Raw genomic sequence first — 15,950 nt, 5'->3', positions numbered from 1 at the left:
TGCAATACTTGCATGTGCTGTAACAGTGACTTCTGTGCACTGCTCTGTATACATGAATTCACACGGACGTGCATGATTCGCAGGTGGAAACCAAAGGATGCATAGTGGGAGTGCGGGCTGCACGTCGGGCGAGCGGTCGGAGGGTGGAGTGAGAGGGACAGGCAGTGCGACTCCGGCGCTCGGTGTCTCCCGCCCGGCGGGCGGGCGGGCGGGCAGCCCGGCACTTTCCTTTTCGGCGGGGAGGAGCGGCAGCTGCGCAGGCGTTGCTCGCACCCTGTTGATTAGTCAGTGCTGGGATGGCGCTTCCTGGGCCAGGCGCGGCGGCGGCGGCGGGCGGCCCCAGCCGCTCCCGGGGGGCGGCGGGAGCAGCAGCAGCCGCGCAGGCAGCACCAGCCGCCGCCGCAGCGGCAGCGGGCGCCCGGCGGGCCTCCCTCTCTGCCTAGCCCCGCGTGTCCCGGGGCGGCTGGCGCTCAGCGAGCCGGGCTCTCTCCCTCCCTTCCCTGCGTTCCTGCTCCGCCGCCCTCCCGGCTGGCAGCCGCCCCCCCGGGTGGGAGCACCCCGCCGGCGCTGCCTGTCTGGCTGCTCCCTCCCCTCCCTTCCCGGGCCGGGAAGATGGACCCCGGCCCGCCCCTGGGCTGCAGCCTCAAGGACGTGAAGTGGAGCGCGGTGGCCGTGCCCCTGGACCGGCTCGTCAGCACCTACCGGCTGCCCCAGATCGCCCGGCTGGACAGCGGTGCGTGGGGCGGGGAGCGGGGCCGGGCGGGCGGCGGGGTCACTCCCGGGGCGGGCTGCCCGACCCCCTCCCGGGGGCACCCCCTCTCCTCCCGCAGCTCCCGGGAGTGCTCCCGTGCGGTCCTTGAACTTGGCATCTGCCGTCACCGCGTCTCGGTGCGAGGCTTCGGCTTGCGTCGGAATCCGTGCGTTGCTTTGCATTAAAATACCTGGGTAATATACCCCCCTCTGTGTGTAGGGGAGCTCGCTGGAGCCTGTGTGCTGTCAGATGCCTGCCCTACTGAGAGAGGTCCTCGCAGTCCCAAATTAAGCGTAGAAGGGCATTTTCAGCACTGGAGACCCCGTGTTGCGATGAAGTGATGCTACAAGGCCAAATAAAAAGGGATATTAAGTAGCCAAGTGGGCTAAATTCCAAGTGTTACACTGCACTGAGAAAGCCACGGACCTGTAGAAAGGGGAGTAACGTAAGAAGCCGTTACAGTCTCCAGATAACTTTTTTTGTTACAGTTCACTTGGGTCTCACCTGTGGTTTCCAAGTCTGCGGCTTTTTGTTTATTCCAGGAAATAAGAAACAAGCCTGACAGAACAGCTATGACAGCAGCATTTTACTTTTCCTAGATCCGTGTCTTAGAAAGTAATGTGTCTGCACAGAGAATTAGGGAAAGAGGGGGAAATTTTTATGAAGGCTCAGACAGCTGCTTTGTAATAATGTATATGTGCATTGCATGGTAGCTCCGTGAAAACTATCCAACTCTCTAAAGGAATGCAGAAGATAACTCACAAATTGGGAAAAATTTCCAGGCTTTTTAATTCATTAGCTTGTGAACTCACCATGTACTAATGCAATGTAACAGAGCGGTTCTTGATTTATCAAGTTTTATATTCAATTGAAAAGTTAAAAATGAGCACAGGCATTGTCCTCTGTTACTCCCCATATGCAGGTCAAGACTAGGACTGGTTTATTACTTAACTGCAGTGTCCATAATCCAGTGATGATTTTTGACTTTGTCCTTTGATTATGCAGTACCTTTTCCTTTCACTTGTAGTGCTTCCTCAGAGCTGGCACTCTGAGAGCAGGTTAAAGAAAAGCTTTTTGCTTTTTTAACTGCATCTGCCTGTTTTTCGTGCTGTCAAAGGTATGTTGTCCTGTGAGAATGGCAAAGCTGGTATGTTATTACCTCGTGGTAATACCTTCTGTCACTAGACACTGCTAAGATGGCCTCCAGTTACTGCACTTAAGGCTGTCAATTTACTTGAGGTTCCTGGCAGTGATTCAGGCTTTAACAGGATGTATATATTGATGACTTATTAATTTCCTTCTCTGTGTCTCATACTTCCCAATCTCCCCATTCCTATTGTCTTGCTTCATTGGAAGGGACCTGAAAGCTTCGTAGGTGGAGAAAGTTTATGGATTTTGAAGCAAGCAATTTTTAATTTTTTTTTGCGGGGGGGGAGGGGTCTTGGTTTGGACCTGATGATGGGAATATTCCGTATTGTTGAGGAGATGAAGATGGTGCGGATTTTGGGCAAAAGCTTTTTTATCCCGTATGCTACACTTCGAGCATATGCACAGGCAAGTGGATGTAGACAGACCTGAGCTCTTTTGTCCATGCCCTGAGATGGCCAGACAGGAGGCAGATGTTGGTATAGGTGTCCTGCAAGTAGTGGTTCAACCCCACACTAAGCCTTACCAGGAGGCAGGCTCAAGTATAGCTCTGTGTGAAGGGCTTTAACTTGGAGCTGGTTGAGGTCTGACCAGTTGAGTGGCTCTTGAGTCTTGTTTTACCTACTCATGTAGATGTACTTTTAACTTCTGGGACTGCAGACGGCAGACAAATCAATATTTTATAAAGAACGCAGACGCCATGGTCTTGGTGATATGAAGAGAACACTTTTCCTTTTTCCACAGGAGATTGTCTTTCAGTAAGAGAAAGCAACCATGAATCAGTGCATAGTCTTCTCAAGGAGGAAAGTTAGGAATGTTCAATGTTTGTGGAATTGACTGGAGCACGGGCTGTCGATGGATGGTTGCTCTGCATCCCTGCCCTTGTCTTGCAAAGTTAACAAGTGGAGCTCTGTCAGAGAATTTTTTGGTGCAACACTGAAAAAAATAAATGCAGAGTCGAATCCAAATGTGGGTCATCCAATGCTTAGGAACTTTAAGGCTACCTCTGCTAACAAAGTAGCTCTTGTGCCAGTTTTATCAGGGTGCAGCTCTTGTCTCTGGGTCAGGGTTCATTTACACAGGAATGGCCTCGTCTCCTCTTCAGATGCTGGATTTCTCTCCAGATCAGTGGAAACTGCCTGTGTTTTGTGCTGTTGGAAGTCAAACCACCTGTAGATGTCTGTCTTCAGTCACCTTTTGATTCTGTGGTTGGTCTCTGTAGCAGTAAGTTGTTTCTAGGCTGGTTGTTTCAGTTATGAGGTTTTGTGAAAGCCAGAATTTGTTTCTTCTGTTGAATCAGGATGTAGGAGAGGATTGTAGAGCTGGAGTCGTATTTTCTTCCGAAGATGCAAGTCTTACTGTGTTGTTTCTACATTTCTTAATGGACTTTAGCACTAGGTGGGTAATGTTCATAGATGATACCCACATAAGATCCCATTTTTCACTGTTGCTTCACCTTGAAACCTTTCAGTTTGAAAGGGGAGAATGGGTTTGATGAATGCAGTTTTATTCTTTGAACTTGGATGTGAGGCTCCTGGAAAAATGCCCTTAAGTAATTCAGTTTGATTCCTTGACAGGATGAAGTTATGAAATATTTATGTGCACTAAATTTGGTCCTCTGCTAAGAAGGGAGGGTTTTTCTTGATAGTATGAGAGGAAGTAGTCTGTTGTTACATCAAGAAACAGTTGGAAATAGTTAGGCATTGGTGCCTACCTTATCCGTCTAGAAATGATAAATATGTCAATGATAAATATGTTCTCTTTTTTTTGGTATTAAAATTTAAGACTGGTGTTTCAGGTTATGCTTTTGGATACTTTAATTCATAAATCAAATTTTGCTTCTTTTATTCTGTTCATGTGTTTTAACATTTTGCTGGTGAATATTATTCTATTAATTGAACAAATAGACTGAAAAAACCCAAATCTGTCACTCTTGAGATGAAACAAATGGTTTTTATATGGGGTTTTTTTCCAACTTCTATAACAAATATTTCTAGACGATAACTGAAATACGAAACTGCTAAACACCATAACAAAAAATGCATGGGCTTTATTTCACACTTGGAATTCACTGAGTGGGCTCTTTCAGATGAAAAGAAGGAAGACTTTAACAGCAAGAGAGGAGTGAACTTTGTGCTGTGTTTTTCTTGTCCTTTACCCCCCTCCCCCCCTCTGCTCCCAGTCCTGATTTGCATTGTCACAGCTGAATCCCACCCCAGTGAGAGACTTGTGGGTGGGTACTTGTGGGGGAAAAGATTTTGCTGTGGGAACCCTCAGCAGAAAGAGATCTTATCGGAGTGTGGTGATTGCAAGAGGGCAAAAGGTGAGCATCGCTGGTCTGTGAGAACCAGGGGTGCACGTGGGGCTTGGCTTGGCTTGGTTCTCCTTAGACCATCAGTAGAAAAAGCTGATGTCAAAGCTGTGACTGTGTCTTGTTGGTAATGTGGAAACGACGTTGTGCGTGGTTATCTCGGGGCTTTAAATTTCTGGTAATTATTTTTCTAAGGATAATTTTGGAGGGTGAAAGAGAAATGCTATCAAGGTTAAGATCTGGAAAATGCTGCTTTGCATAGAGCTGAGCTTCAGGCCAAGCATTTTTTGTAAGCTCACTGCTCTCTTCAGACTCCCAAGAGTCTGTCATTCTTTTTCTTGGTGGAACTCCCTTTTTCCCAGACAGTCTTGCTGTGTTTCCACAAGTAAAGACCAGCCTTTGCTAGTAGGTAATAGATATGAACTGGAAAAGTTCACAGAAATTCACAGTTTGTGTACAAAGGCTAAAATTTCCGGGAGTAAGAGGGCATGTGGTCCTCTGATTTTTATTTTTTTTATTTTTTTTCACAAGGGATAAATGTATTTATGCATGCTCTTAAAAAAAAAAAAGTTTATGTTATGGAACCTGGTGTTCTTGGGATCAAACATAGTAGCACCACTTCTCAAGTCATAGAGAAATTATTGCCTACTTTGCATGGTGGGAAAATCATGCTGAACTTTCCTGGAAGTGAGATCATGGATTTTGATGAGCCACTGAGACTGAAGGAAATTCTTCCCTATGCATTGCAAATGTGCTGTATGATGAAATGACAGAATTAGTTGCTATAAAGAAAGGAAAAATCTGTAAAATGGGTAACAAATTTAAAAGATGGTTTCTTCTTTCTTACCTCAGGATATCTCTTGTGTGTATCAGCAATGGGTGAATACTGAGTTTGTGCTCCTGTTGCTTCTGGGGACAAAGGGATTTTCTTTATTTATTTTATTTCAATTTCTCTTTTTCATTTCAAAACTTTTTCGTGGTGACCTCTGTCTACCCCAGTCATGTTCAGGGGCCTATTGTTCTGTGCAGCACATTACTGTACAGCTGATTCTAGTTCCAAATATCTGGAAACCGAGGACCCTCACATCTTATCAAAGAACATCATACTCAAGAACAGCGTGGCCGTGTACATAATGAAAATTTTGCATTGCATCACTCCACAAATGCAGGTTATCTGTGAAGTTGAACAATGCTTCGAAACCACAGAGACTTACTCTTTAAAGGTCTGAATGCTGCTGTCTGTGCTTTAATTGTCTTGAATGACCTCCTTCTTTTGAGAAGCTAGTGCAGGGCGTCTCAGTAGTCTGTTACTGAATAAATCTTTAGAAGGCATCGTGTGGGGGTAGGGCGAAGCTTTTAGGTGGACCAAGAAAAAGGTTTCAGATATGCTCAGACCCTGGGCAATGACCATGATCTAATTGCCCACTCTAGGCGTGGCCATCTTGTGTACTGTGGTGTGGTAGGTGACAGTTCTCATATATTGGACAGACAGACAAGTGTCTCTGATTTGAAGGCAAAAATCCTCAAGAGATATTATATCCACATGGCTTGATTTCTTCCTTAAGTGCTGAGAAGCTTTGAAGCACCAGCTGTTTATACTATGTGTTCTGCCATTTAAGTATAATCTCAGAAGCATCTCCTCCTTGGTTCCTCTTCTTTCTTCCTTTGCTGTGCAGTCTGCTGTTTCCATCCAGACGATTGAATGAAAAAAACAATTGTCAGGTTGCCACTAACCACTGATTCTGTTTTTTTGTTTTGGTTGGTTTTGGTTTTTTTCCTTTCTCCCTTGCTGGCAGAGATGTGTTCCAGAAACATTTTAGTGAAAAAGCTTTTAATTCATTTAAAACCTGCAACTACCGAACGTTGTCTGTGAAGATTATAGTGCCCTTCTGGAGATGGAGGCCAGTAACTTGGCAACACCTATTCCCAGGAGTACCACAGACTTCCAGTGAGGTAGATAGAGTTCAGCAGCGTACCCATTTTACCCCCGAAAATCCATGATTTCTTTGAGGTGCTTTCATGGTTGGCAATGATTCAATCTGCAGTAGTGTGTATTCTGCGTTCTTTACCCAGCTGTTTAACCCTTGGTAGTGTGGTAGGGCTGTTAAGATGGAAAACAGTTGCCTTGCTCTTATTTCTTGCCTACTTAATAGATGTTCATGCTCTTTTCTGTCATTAGTGGTGTGAAACTACTAGCTCTTTGTTTCAATTTCTGAAGTTTTGTTTCTGTTAGGTGAAACCTTTGTGTGTGTACCTGGACATTCTGTAGTTTAGGTGTTGGAAGGTGAAACACCATTAGTCTTGTCTTTACTGGAATTCAAATGCTATAACTTTAAATCCATGGGAGTTTTTCTTTCTTCCCTTCCCCTCCATTTCAAATAAGGCACAAGATATACATAAAATCAAAGGTATTAAAGTGCCTTGAACAGTTAGTAAAACCCTTAATCTTAAAACAAATGTGGTGTGATGAATCATATGCTGCTGTTGCAAGGAAAGGTGTAAGTCTAGCATAGGAAAGAAGGGTTTCGTTGTTTTCTGCTTTGTCTGTAAGAGCTGTTCTGGAACTAGGTGTTCCTGGCTTTGGTGATTACATGAATTGGCACTCCCTGTAATGCCCCAGCAAAGACAACTCCAGGGAGTATGCCAAGACAAAGTGCTGGAGGATATTCGACAGCATGGTCTGGTGTTACAGGATTTGATGGAAGTTGTGGGAAGAACTGCAGTGTGTTCCAGTCATTCCAGTGGTGGTTTGTCAGCAGCAAAGGGCATGGGTGTTGCTGTATTTCCTTTTGGCATTAGGAGTAACAAGTTGGTTGAATTAGGGAAGCTTAAGTCTCTCCCCTATAGGAAAATATTATCATCTTAATGTGGATTGCATATGACTCAAAACCAACCTTCATAAAACTCTGTGAGGCAATATTTCAAGTCTGAAATTTTTTGCTTTTAATGGTACTTCTCTTTGGAATGAGTTTTATGTAGCATTTGCGGTCTGCAATTTTCATACCATTGGAGTATGAAAAACTTGTGGAGTGAACTTCACTGTGCCTCCACCTGTAAGCCCTGTCTGCTCATCTAAAGGGCTTAGCACAGAAATGTAAAATTGAGGTGTATAAGCAGATTGAAGAGAGTGTCTTTGCTGAGGATCAGGGCCACATCTACTCTGCAGTCTTGGAGGTGGTGTGCATGTCAGCATAAAACTAATAAATCACAGCTTTGCCAGGGCACCTGCACGCTTGGCTGGGGCTTTGTACCAGCAAGAATAACTGCTCTGTCTCCTGTACTGCTGCTGCGTGGAGTATTTCCCTGCCAGGCTTGGTGCTGCGTGCTGGGGGGGCAGAAGTGTCTTCCTGGTGGCGGGGAGGGTTTGGAGTCTAGCCTCCTCATCCCTCAGATTGCCTGTTGTGCGGAGGGAGATGGTCCTGAGCCTGTAAAAGGCACACCGAGTGGATCAAGCCATGATGAAGATGTGAAGTGCCCAGCAATTGCTGCCAGAGCTGTGGGTTCTGGTGGTGTGAGGAGCCCTGTGCGGGACCGCAGCATCTGCATGATGGACAAGAGCTGATATGTGTTCTCAGCAGAGGAGTGGATGTGATTTTACCAGGAAAAGCAACAAGTCTTGTTGTGGTGGGGAAGGTCACTTGGAGCTTCCTGGAAGTGCAAACCTTCAAGAAATGCAAAATTGCTTGAAAAGTGCCCTTTTTGTTCGTTGAGTTTTTCTTTTTTTGGTGTTATAATCTTATGGTAATCACGGAGAAATTGGATGCACGCATATTTCCCTGGTCTGTGAGAATGTTACTGGGCTCCTAAAGAGAACCAAGGGTAAGGATTTAAATATGGTCTCAGAGGCTGGAAGATGCCCGAGAGCTCAACCTGATGAAGTTGATGCTGGAATTGCTTCATGCCAGGGCTGAACCTTAGTGACTCAAATGTAAATTTTATGTAAAACAAAACATGCTGCAATTCTATTTGTGAAATGGGCAGAGAAAACATTGTGGTGATGACAAGGAAATTGGAGCATTTCTTCTTACAGTGAGAGGTGGGGGAATGGGAAGAAAAGCTGAGTAAGGGACTAAAAGCCTCCTTTGACAGGCCAATGTGTGTGCCATGTGCTGCTTTCCTTGCTGTCTTGGTGCCTTCATGTCAAAACGTCTACTTGGCATGGGTGAGGACATGGCTCTGTGGGTGACCGGTTTCCAGGGACAGGCCGGGGGGCTGCGGCCACTGTCTGGGGGGAGCACCAACCACTGGCCAGGATGCAGTGTTGGGGTATGCATCCTCCAAAGGCAAAGTGCTGGACTTGAGCCTGCATGGGAACAGAGTTCTCCTCTGCAAGAAGGATATGGGCTAGTTGCATGGAGTACAGAGATTAGCTATCCTAAACAGACTGAATAAGTCTTCACTCTGTCCTGAATGTACAGACTGTGTGCCCAAGACTGACCCAAGGGCACAAGTGAAGGAAGCTGTGTGTAACCTAAGCAGTTGTTCCAGAATTGTCCCTCTGACTCCACGTTGTGCAGCCAGGGCTATTGCTGAGCACTGAATGAGCTGGGCTGCTGGACTGAAGCCTTGCAGCTGGGTTTGTAAGAGTCATGCAGACTAAATACTCAAGTTACTAACTTCCAGGAACTATTTCTAAGTAACCCACAAATGCTTGGATACCCCCTCTCCTGTGTTTGTTTTGCTGTTCACAGCTTTTTTGTTGTTGCTGTTCCAGCTTGCAATTTTGCTTATTTGTCCCACAAAAAATGGGCACTGACTCTTCTTTTTGCTTCCTGGCACCTCACCATTTTGGACATGAAAGAGGGAGGATTGGGGTGGGAAGATGAAGGAAAGTTCTCTAAGGAGGGAGAGGAAAAAGGCACATGAACACAGATCATCTCTTCTTGTCCAGCTTTCCTGTTGTGTCTTTCAGTACGTCTCTTCAGGGCAGGTTGGGTTCAAGGAACCTTTGGCTCCAATCTACCTCATTCATTCCATCCCCCAGGCTACTGTCCTGGACTTGTGGGCTTCCAGTAGCTGTTGCAAGGTCATCTGTAGTAGTTTCCAAGGTTGCTGTCAGGTAGAACATTCAGTACTGTCTAGCAGTGGCAGAACAGAGCAGTGCAAGGAGTTGCTTCTATTTTTCTGTTATTCTTTCCTGTCTTTAGCTAGGATAGTCCTTCCTTTCACCTCTTCCATCTGTTGTACTGTGTGTCCTCCAGCTTCTTCCAGTTCCTGTGCAAACTCTGCTTCTCCATCCCTCCATACCCTTACCTTTTTGCTCTGTGCCCTCTTCTTTTCCCTTGACTTGGCGGTAAAAGGTGTTTCTTGGACAGAGGCAGATGTTCTGCAGTGTTCTTCACTGCCGAGGGGATGGTTTTTATCAGCGCACATTAACGTGGGATCTCCGCTCCCTGTGGAGTCTTACACTTTGATGTTGACATGCTGTTTGGTTTAACCTTAGTGAAGGGAGTTTTGCTGGCAGGAGTCAAATGTGAGTTAGTAGGCTTTGCATGTAATGCTCTCTTGTCTCAGCCAGCACTGACTGCTCGACTTAGAGAATGAGAGCGGGGATGCTGTATATTTGTAATAATAATAATCCTTATCCATTTGTTATATGATGTGCTGAGCTGAAAGGAGGATCTTATGTGTATATCCCTGCTGAAAGACTGGTTTCCAAAACATTTAATTATTCCTTCTTCTTTCTTAAGTTTTGTTGAAGCTTCTATTTATTCAAAGGTCAAAATGCCCTGTTTCTTCTATGAAGGAGCCGTAACCACATGCATAGAGTAATATCTGAGATCTTATCTGAGTTGCATTTGTGTAATTTCATTATGGTCAGACTTTTTTTTCTGTCTTAGTCTCTGAATGTGAAGCAGGAAACTCTTAGCAGGAAAATATAGAAAGCATCAGCACATGTGTGACTCAGAGTGGTGATAGGGTTCTGTATGAAAATACGTGTTACTGCAGCCACTGGACTCAGGATGTGGCTTTAGACAAGCAGCAAAGCTGCAACAGCACTGCAGCTGAATGTAGGGCAAGCTGGAGGAGAAGATTTTTCTGTTGCATGTCTTATGGGTTGCAATGTCAAATACCATTTGGATTTCTGTCAATATATAACAAAATATCTTGAGACCAAATTGCCTGTGGGCAAAGATAAATGTGCCCTCAAGGGGCAAGTGAGGCATGATGGGCTTTTTTAATTCACTCTATATTCTGCATGTTGCTTACCAGTAGAAGCTTTCCTATTCACAGGAGGAGTTTTTGTTTTGGGGTTTTTTTGTGCCTTCTTAAGATCATACAAATATTATCAAAGAGCTGTTAAGAGCTGTTATTCATTTGTCCCTTGTGTTTTATTAAAAACAAAGCCATTCTTTTTATACCTTACAATTTAAGTGTAGATTTCTCTGAAACAATGGAAATAAATTGTGGTTAGAATTAAGACTGTTCTTGATCAGAAAAGATGTAGGGGCAGCTTTGATTGCATTCCTCTTGTTAGTATTCCCATATTATTCAGATAATCTTGCTGTTCCAGGATGTAACCAAACCAAACATGTGCCTAATTAAGAGTTGAGGATCCAAAACTTCTGTCCGTATATGCAGTCGGCCCATGTTTGAAGAGGCATTACTCGCCGATTAGCAATATTTGAATTTTTCCAGGTTGAGCAGAAGGGGTAGGATGGACACAGCTGAAATGCAGAGTCAATGGCAGCTCCAACAAGTGGGTACTGTGTGTGCACAATCCTGCTTGGTCTGTGAGGGCATGGGGAGGTGGGCCAGGCCACTGGGCAAGCAGCCAGGTGGCAACCCCACTTCACAGAAGAGCTGAACTTTTGTTCACTTCCAGCTGGTTTTATTCCATCCTTAACACAAGCTGCAAGAAAAATGAGAGGCAAATTAAATTGTAATGCTGAGTTCTCTCAAAGCCAAGGAAAACTATGCTTGAGCAGCTCCTGCATTTGGGCTACTTTATTTTTAATTGGGAGCTTATCCAAAATGCCCCAAGTTCAAACAGGGATCACTGCTGTGCAACACAAAGTGGCATAGTGTCTCTTTAGGACTGGAGATATATAATGAGAGGACAGAGCATGTTTGCTTGGATACTATTTTAAAATATCATCTAATTATAAATAACTGTCAATGGGAGCTCCCCAGATCTCATGCTGTGCCCAGAAAAGGTCTGAATGAATAGGCTGTTTTTCTGTCTGCCAGGGCAATCTAGAATCAAACTCTAGCTCTTAAATCCATGAGGTTAGTAGGTTAAAAATTTTCTCCATTGGCATCCTGAATCTGGGGAGCTTTAGCCAGTCTTCCCTGACCACTACACATGGTGAGAGATGACTGCAGCAGCTAAGGTGTGCAGCTCCCTCCAGTTTGGTCAACTAAAGCAACCATTCTGTGTCTGTGCTTGGAAATAAATAGGAAGTCAGTAACAGCATGCAGTGCAATGCTAAGTGCTGACCTCCCACCTCTTTAAGTATTATGCTTCTCCAGTTAGGCACCTGATGCTAAACAGGCACTTGGAAGTGTATCCTCCAGTGGACCTCACAGTATTTATAGAAACGTCTGAGCAGGAGCTCTCTAGCATGAGGAATGCCTGCCTCTAATGAAAGAAAACCTCAGCTCTCTTAATTAAGTATTTAAAGGAGCTGATTTTGGATGGCAGCAGGCTGCTCAGAGGTCTCATTACTGTGGTATTTTTCTTTTGGTTGGGTAGTGCTGTCGTTCTCTATATCTGTACCTATCAGACTGCTTATGAAAGTTACTCTTTGGATTCCTCATTTCCAGGTCTGGTGCTGTGATTGCAAAGGGCAGATAAATATTTTAATTTTTTTTACCCCCTCAACTTTGGTCATGAGAATTCAAAATGGAAAATAAACTAATCATGAGATCAACATAATTCCTTTCTCTCCCTTTCTACGGTAACAAGGCTGGAACTTCTGTTGCATGCAATGAAAAGTTATTTAGCTTTCTCTTCAATATTTCTTTTCTGTGACCATTTTAAGTGTACTTAAAGCTGGTCATGACTTGCTATTATTCTTAACCCTTCAGATTTGTGGTTTTAGGTGACTTCAAAACCAGAAAGCTTTCTTCCATAACAATCTCAGTTTTTAATGAGTTGAGTGAATCTAAGATTTTTTTTCCAATTTTTTTTCCTTCAAATATAAGATACCATGATTAGCATGTTGAATAGTTGGCACTATTCAACATGTTGCAGGGTATCAGAATAGCTTAAAGAATTACTGAGATTTTCTAGGTGGTTTGTAAGTAACCATGGTGCATGACTGTTTTGTTGAATCAATCTTAGAGCTAAATCTGTCATGAGGATACAGCAAATCTGCAGTTACATCTGATGATACTCAATATTAATAAGAAGAGTAATTATGATAGCAGCAGAAAGTTACTGTGTTTTGGAATGTGAATGTTATGATGTTGTTGTACCGAGTGGTTTTTTCCCCCCTGTGTGGGAGTGGAGAGCAGTCTGTGTTGAAAGATGTGTTTTGGCTTGTTTCGCTTGAATTCATAAAAAGTAAGGTTTCTCATTCTGGGATGTTTGTTATGAAGGCTTGAAATAAACACAAACAAAGCTCAATGAAATCTGTGTTGTTACTACTCTTTCTTTTTTTCTCACTAGTTTTCTTATGAACACAAAGAAAGCAAGATGCCAGGGTTCAAACTGTGAGATTGCTAAAGTCAGCAGGGTGTTTACCATTGGTGGCAGTGGCACTGAAATTCCACTTACTGCTTACTTAAAATATTTGTCCTTCTCTTCCCTGCAGTAGGTCAAACAGGTTTTTTTTGAAGACTCACTGAGATGCCATCTCTGTATTTGTGGCTAGAGAAAACCTTGTCTTGGAACAAACTGAATTTTTCAGTGGATTAATCTGTCCCATAGCTTTGTAATGAGATTATGGTTTATGCTGATTTGTTGCAACAGTACTGGTATATCCAGTCATTCCAATAGCAAAATGCTAATCCTAAAGAAATAAATCAGTCTTCTTGCTGGCAGGCATTAAAAGAATAGGGAGATGGGAGTCTCTGCTCTCTTGTTAGGTATTAGTGGATGATAAGTTCAGGATCAGTTGGATTGAAGCAATTTGATTGTATCAGGCTTTTGCAGAGGGATTGGAAATTGCAGAAATAAAGCCTTATTTCCTTTCTGCTGATTGTGAAATATTTAATGGTCACCCAGAGCAAAGTTTGATCATGGTAGTGTGAGACTGAAGGATTACATCAATACCTGAAGTACCCCAAGTAGTAATATTAGGCAGTCTGAGGGTGATGCTGTCCTTGTTCCTTCCTTGCTAAGCAGGTAGGGTTGGTGAAGCAAACTAGATGTCCTGTGCAGACAACTGAAAATTGTTGCGGTGTAGCCAACAGCAGTTGTGTTTCATCCAAGGGAAGAGGTGTACAGTGGGAAGAGGCTTCATCTTGGACAAAGCATTTTTGGGTAAGTGCATCTTGCCCAGCTCTTCCTGAAGCTGCAAGAATATTCAGTGTCTCTCCCTCCACCATCCAAAGCTGAGACAAGAGTAATTGCTGGTGACAGATCTTGCTGCAGATAAGCAGCTTTTGGGCAGCTGCATGTCTCAGTCTGGGCTCGATGGGGTTGGATGAGTCTCATGGACATTTCCTGCCTTGTCTCTGCAGCGGAGTAACAAAGACGTTGTGTGAAACTCTTGATGAGTTTGAGGCGCAACCTGAACTGGCTTCAATGCCTGGGCTCTCCTGTGGCTCAAATAAAAATATTTTTAAAACTTTAAAAAGCACTTTTTACCTGTTTTGTAGTGTAAAAAGCAACTCTAAAGACCACTGGGTTGAATCTTAATTTGAGAGACAGCACCCAAGATTTTCAAGTAATTTTGTCTGATCTTCCCTCCTTTACTAGCAACTTTTTCCCTTTTCTTGCTTTTGGCAAAAGAAGGAAGCATATAACTCATCTTAAAATCAAAATAAGTATGAATACTTATGCTGTCAAGGGGAACTTGTCATCCACTGGAAGATGTGGATGGTGCAGCTGATGGAAGGTTAAGTCAATATTTGGATTTTTTTTTCTGAGAGAGGGTTGTTAGGTCACAGTTTGAATCATGACAGAACTACTGGTTTATCCAGACAATAGGAAGCAGCACAAATGAATGTGCTGCAGGAATGGAAGTGTTAAATGGAAGCACATATCGAAAACTGCTTGGGAATTTCTTTGAGAAGGAAGACAGGAAACTGAAAAGTGAGGCTGATTATCAACCATCCTAGATATAACTGGAATTTTTATTCCAGATACTTGTGTGGCAAGCTCCAAAGATTCTGTAGCTGGGCACTGAGCCCTCTGCTTTCATCTTTTCCCCTATGCTCAGACACAGTCAGATGAGACCGCTGTCAGGCTTTCCTAATGAATCTGCCTACTTTAAATTAAAAATTTAGTACACTATGTTTTATAGCTCTGAGATGTTTAAATTTTAACAGGGGTTGGGTTTGTTTTGGCTGTTGTTTTATTTTTTATCTTACTCCTAGAAACTACAACATTTGCTCCTAGAAATTACAATATTTATACCCTTTTAACTCACTGGCAGTCTGTATTTAGACTTTGTATGATATACTCCCCTGCAGGTTGTTTTGCTTTTCTTTAAACAAGGAAGTTTGTCTGATCAGCTAGATTTTAATTTTTTTGTATCTGTATGGAATAACAAAGTGAGACTGATAACATGGAGAGGCTTTCAGAGCAGATTTTTCTTCAGTAGCAGTGTTTTCTACAATTGCATGCCCTTTTTACTTCTCTTCCATTAGGCATTTTATGCAAGAGTAACTTTTCCAAGCATCTGTTCAGTCATAGTGACCAAAAAAAAAAGAAAAAAAAATTCAATTCATGTAGGTCTAATGTTGCTACAAGTAGGCTTTATCATGTAACAAAATATTTTCCGGGGTTTTCTTTCCTTCCTTTGAGGGACATTACAGGGATGTGAATTTTTTCCATACAAATTCCCCTTGCTACTTATGGCTGGAAAATTTGGATGTTGTTCTCTACCTAATGAACTTTTTCCACTGACCTACATATAGACCAGTGCTTTTGCGGAAGAAATAGCACTGGCAGGCTGAACAGCTCATGGAGATTTGACTCAGTAACTAAGTACAGTGCCAAAGCTTAAGCAAGCAAACCACCCTAATTTAATATTTATCAGTCTTTGACATTCATTGAGGTATGTCTCCATTGGTAAATACCCAACAGATACTCTGGAGTATGATGCAGCATGCAGAAAACAAAAGGTTTGACTTCCTCCACCCTCCCTCAGAGTTCAGGTAGAAGTTGTCATGAGGAGAGGTTGCATGACCTGCTAAATAATAATAAAATAAAATGATTTGTCCTAATTTGGATATTCAGGCTTAGAAAGAACTTTTTGTTTCTTCTCCCAAAATGTAAATTCCAAACTTCTCCTTATAAAAGAAGAAAACTTTAAGTATTAGTGAAATGGTCTGTAGGAGAAGAGGCAGCTGTTGTGCCTGTGAGATGTGGTAGCAGTAATAGGACTGAGTGCTGGACATGGTGAAGGATCATGTGTTGACAGCCATGTGGAAGTCGGATGGAAGCTGTCCTGCTCACTGTTGCAGTTTCAGTCTGCCTAAAACAGCAAAACCATTCCGACTTCAAATGAAGTCCGTGTTTCTAATGGAAAAAAGGGCATTTGCTCACTTGTTTCTTTCATCTCCTTGATGACAACTGCACTGAGATAGTCATGTATGATGGCAATGCAGGTGTTTGGTTAACAAATA

General features: G+C 43.3%; 1 protein-coding gene across 1 annotated transcript in view; it reads left to right on the top strand.

The window, feature by feature from the left end:
* The first annotated feature begins 354 nt into the window (after positions 1–354).
* GAREM1 (GRB2 associated regulator of MAPK1 subtype 1) overlaps positions 355–15,950 on the top strand; it is a 101,033-nt gene continuing 85,437 nt past the window's right edge. The window contains exon 1 of the mRNA XM_027750068.2: positions 355–733. Coding sequence (XP_027605869.1) covers positions 613–733 — 121 coding nt within the window. The 5' untranslated portion in view covers positions 355–612. The remainder of the gene's footprint in view (positions 734–15,950) is intronic.

Source organism: Pipra filicauda, unplaced genomic scaffold, assembly GCF_003945595.2.
Source record: "Pipra filicauda isolate LSUMZ 115617 unplaced genomic scaffold, ASM394559v2 scaffold240_size1633699_pilon, whole genome shotgun sequence".
NCBI classification, from domain to species: Eukaryota; Metazoa; Chordata; class Aves; order Passeriformes; family Pipridae; genus Pipra; species Pipra filicauda.
This window is presented reverse-complemented; position numbering and strand designations above follow the sequence as displayed.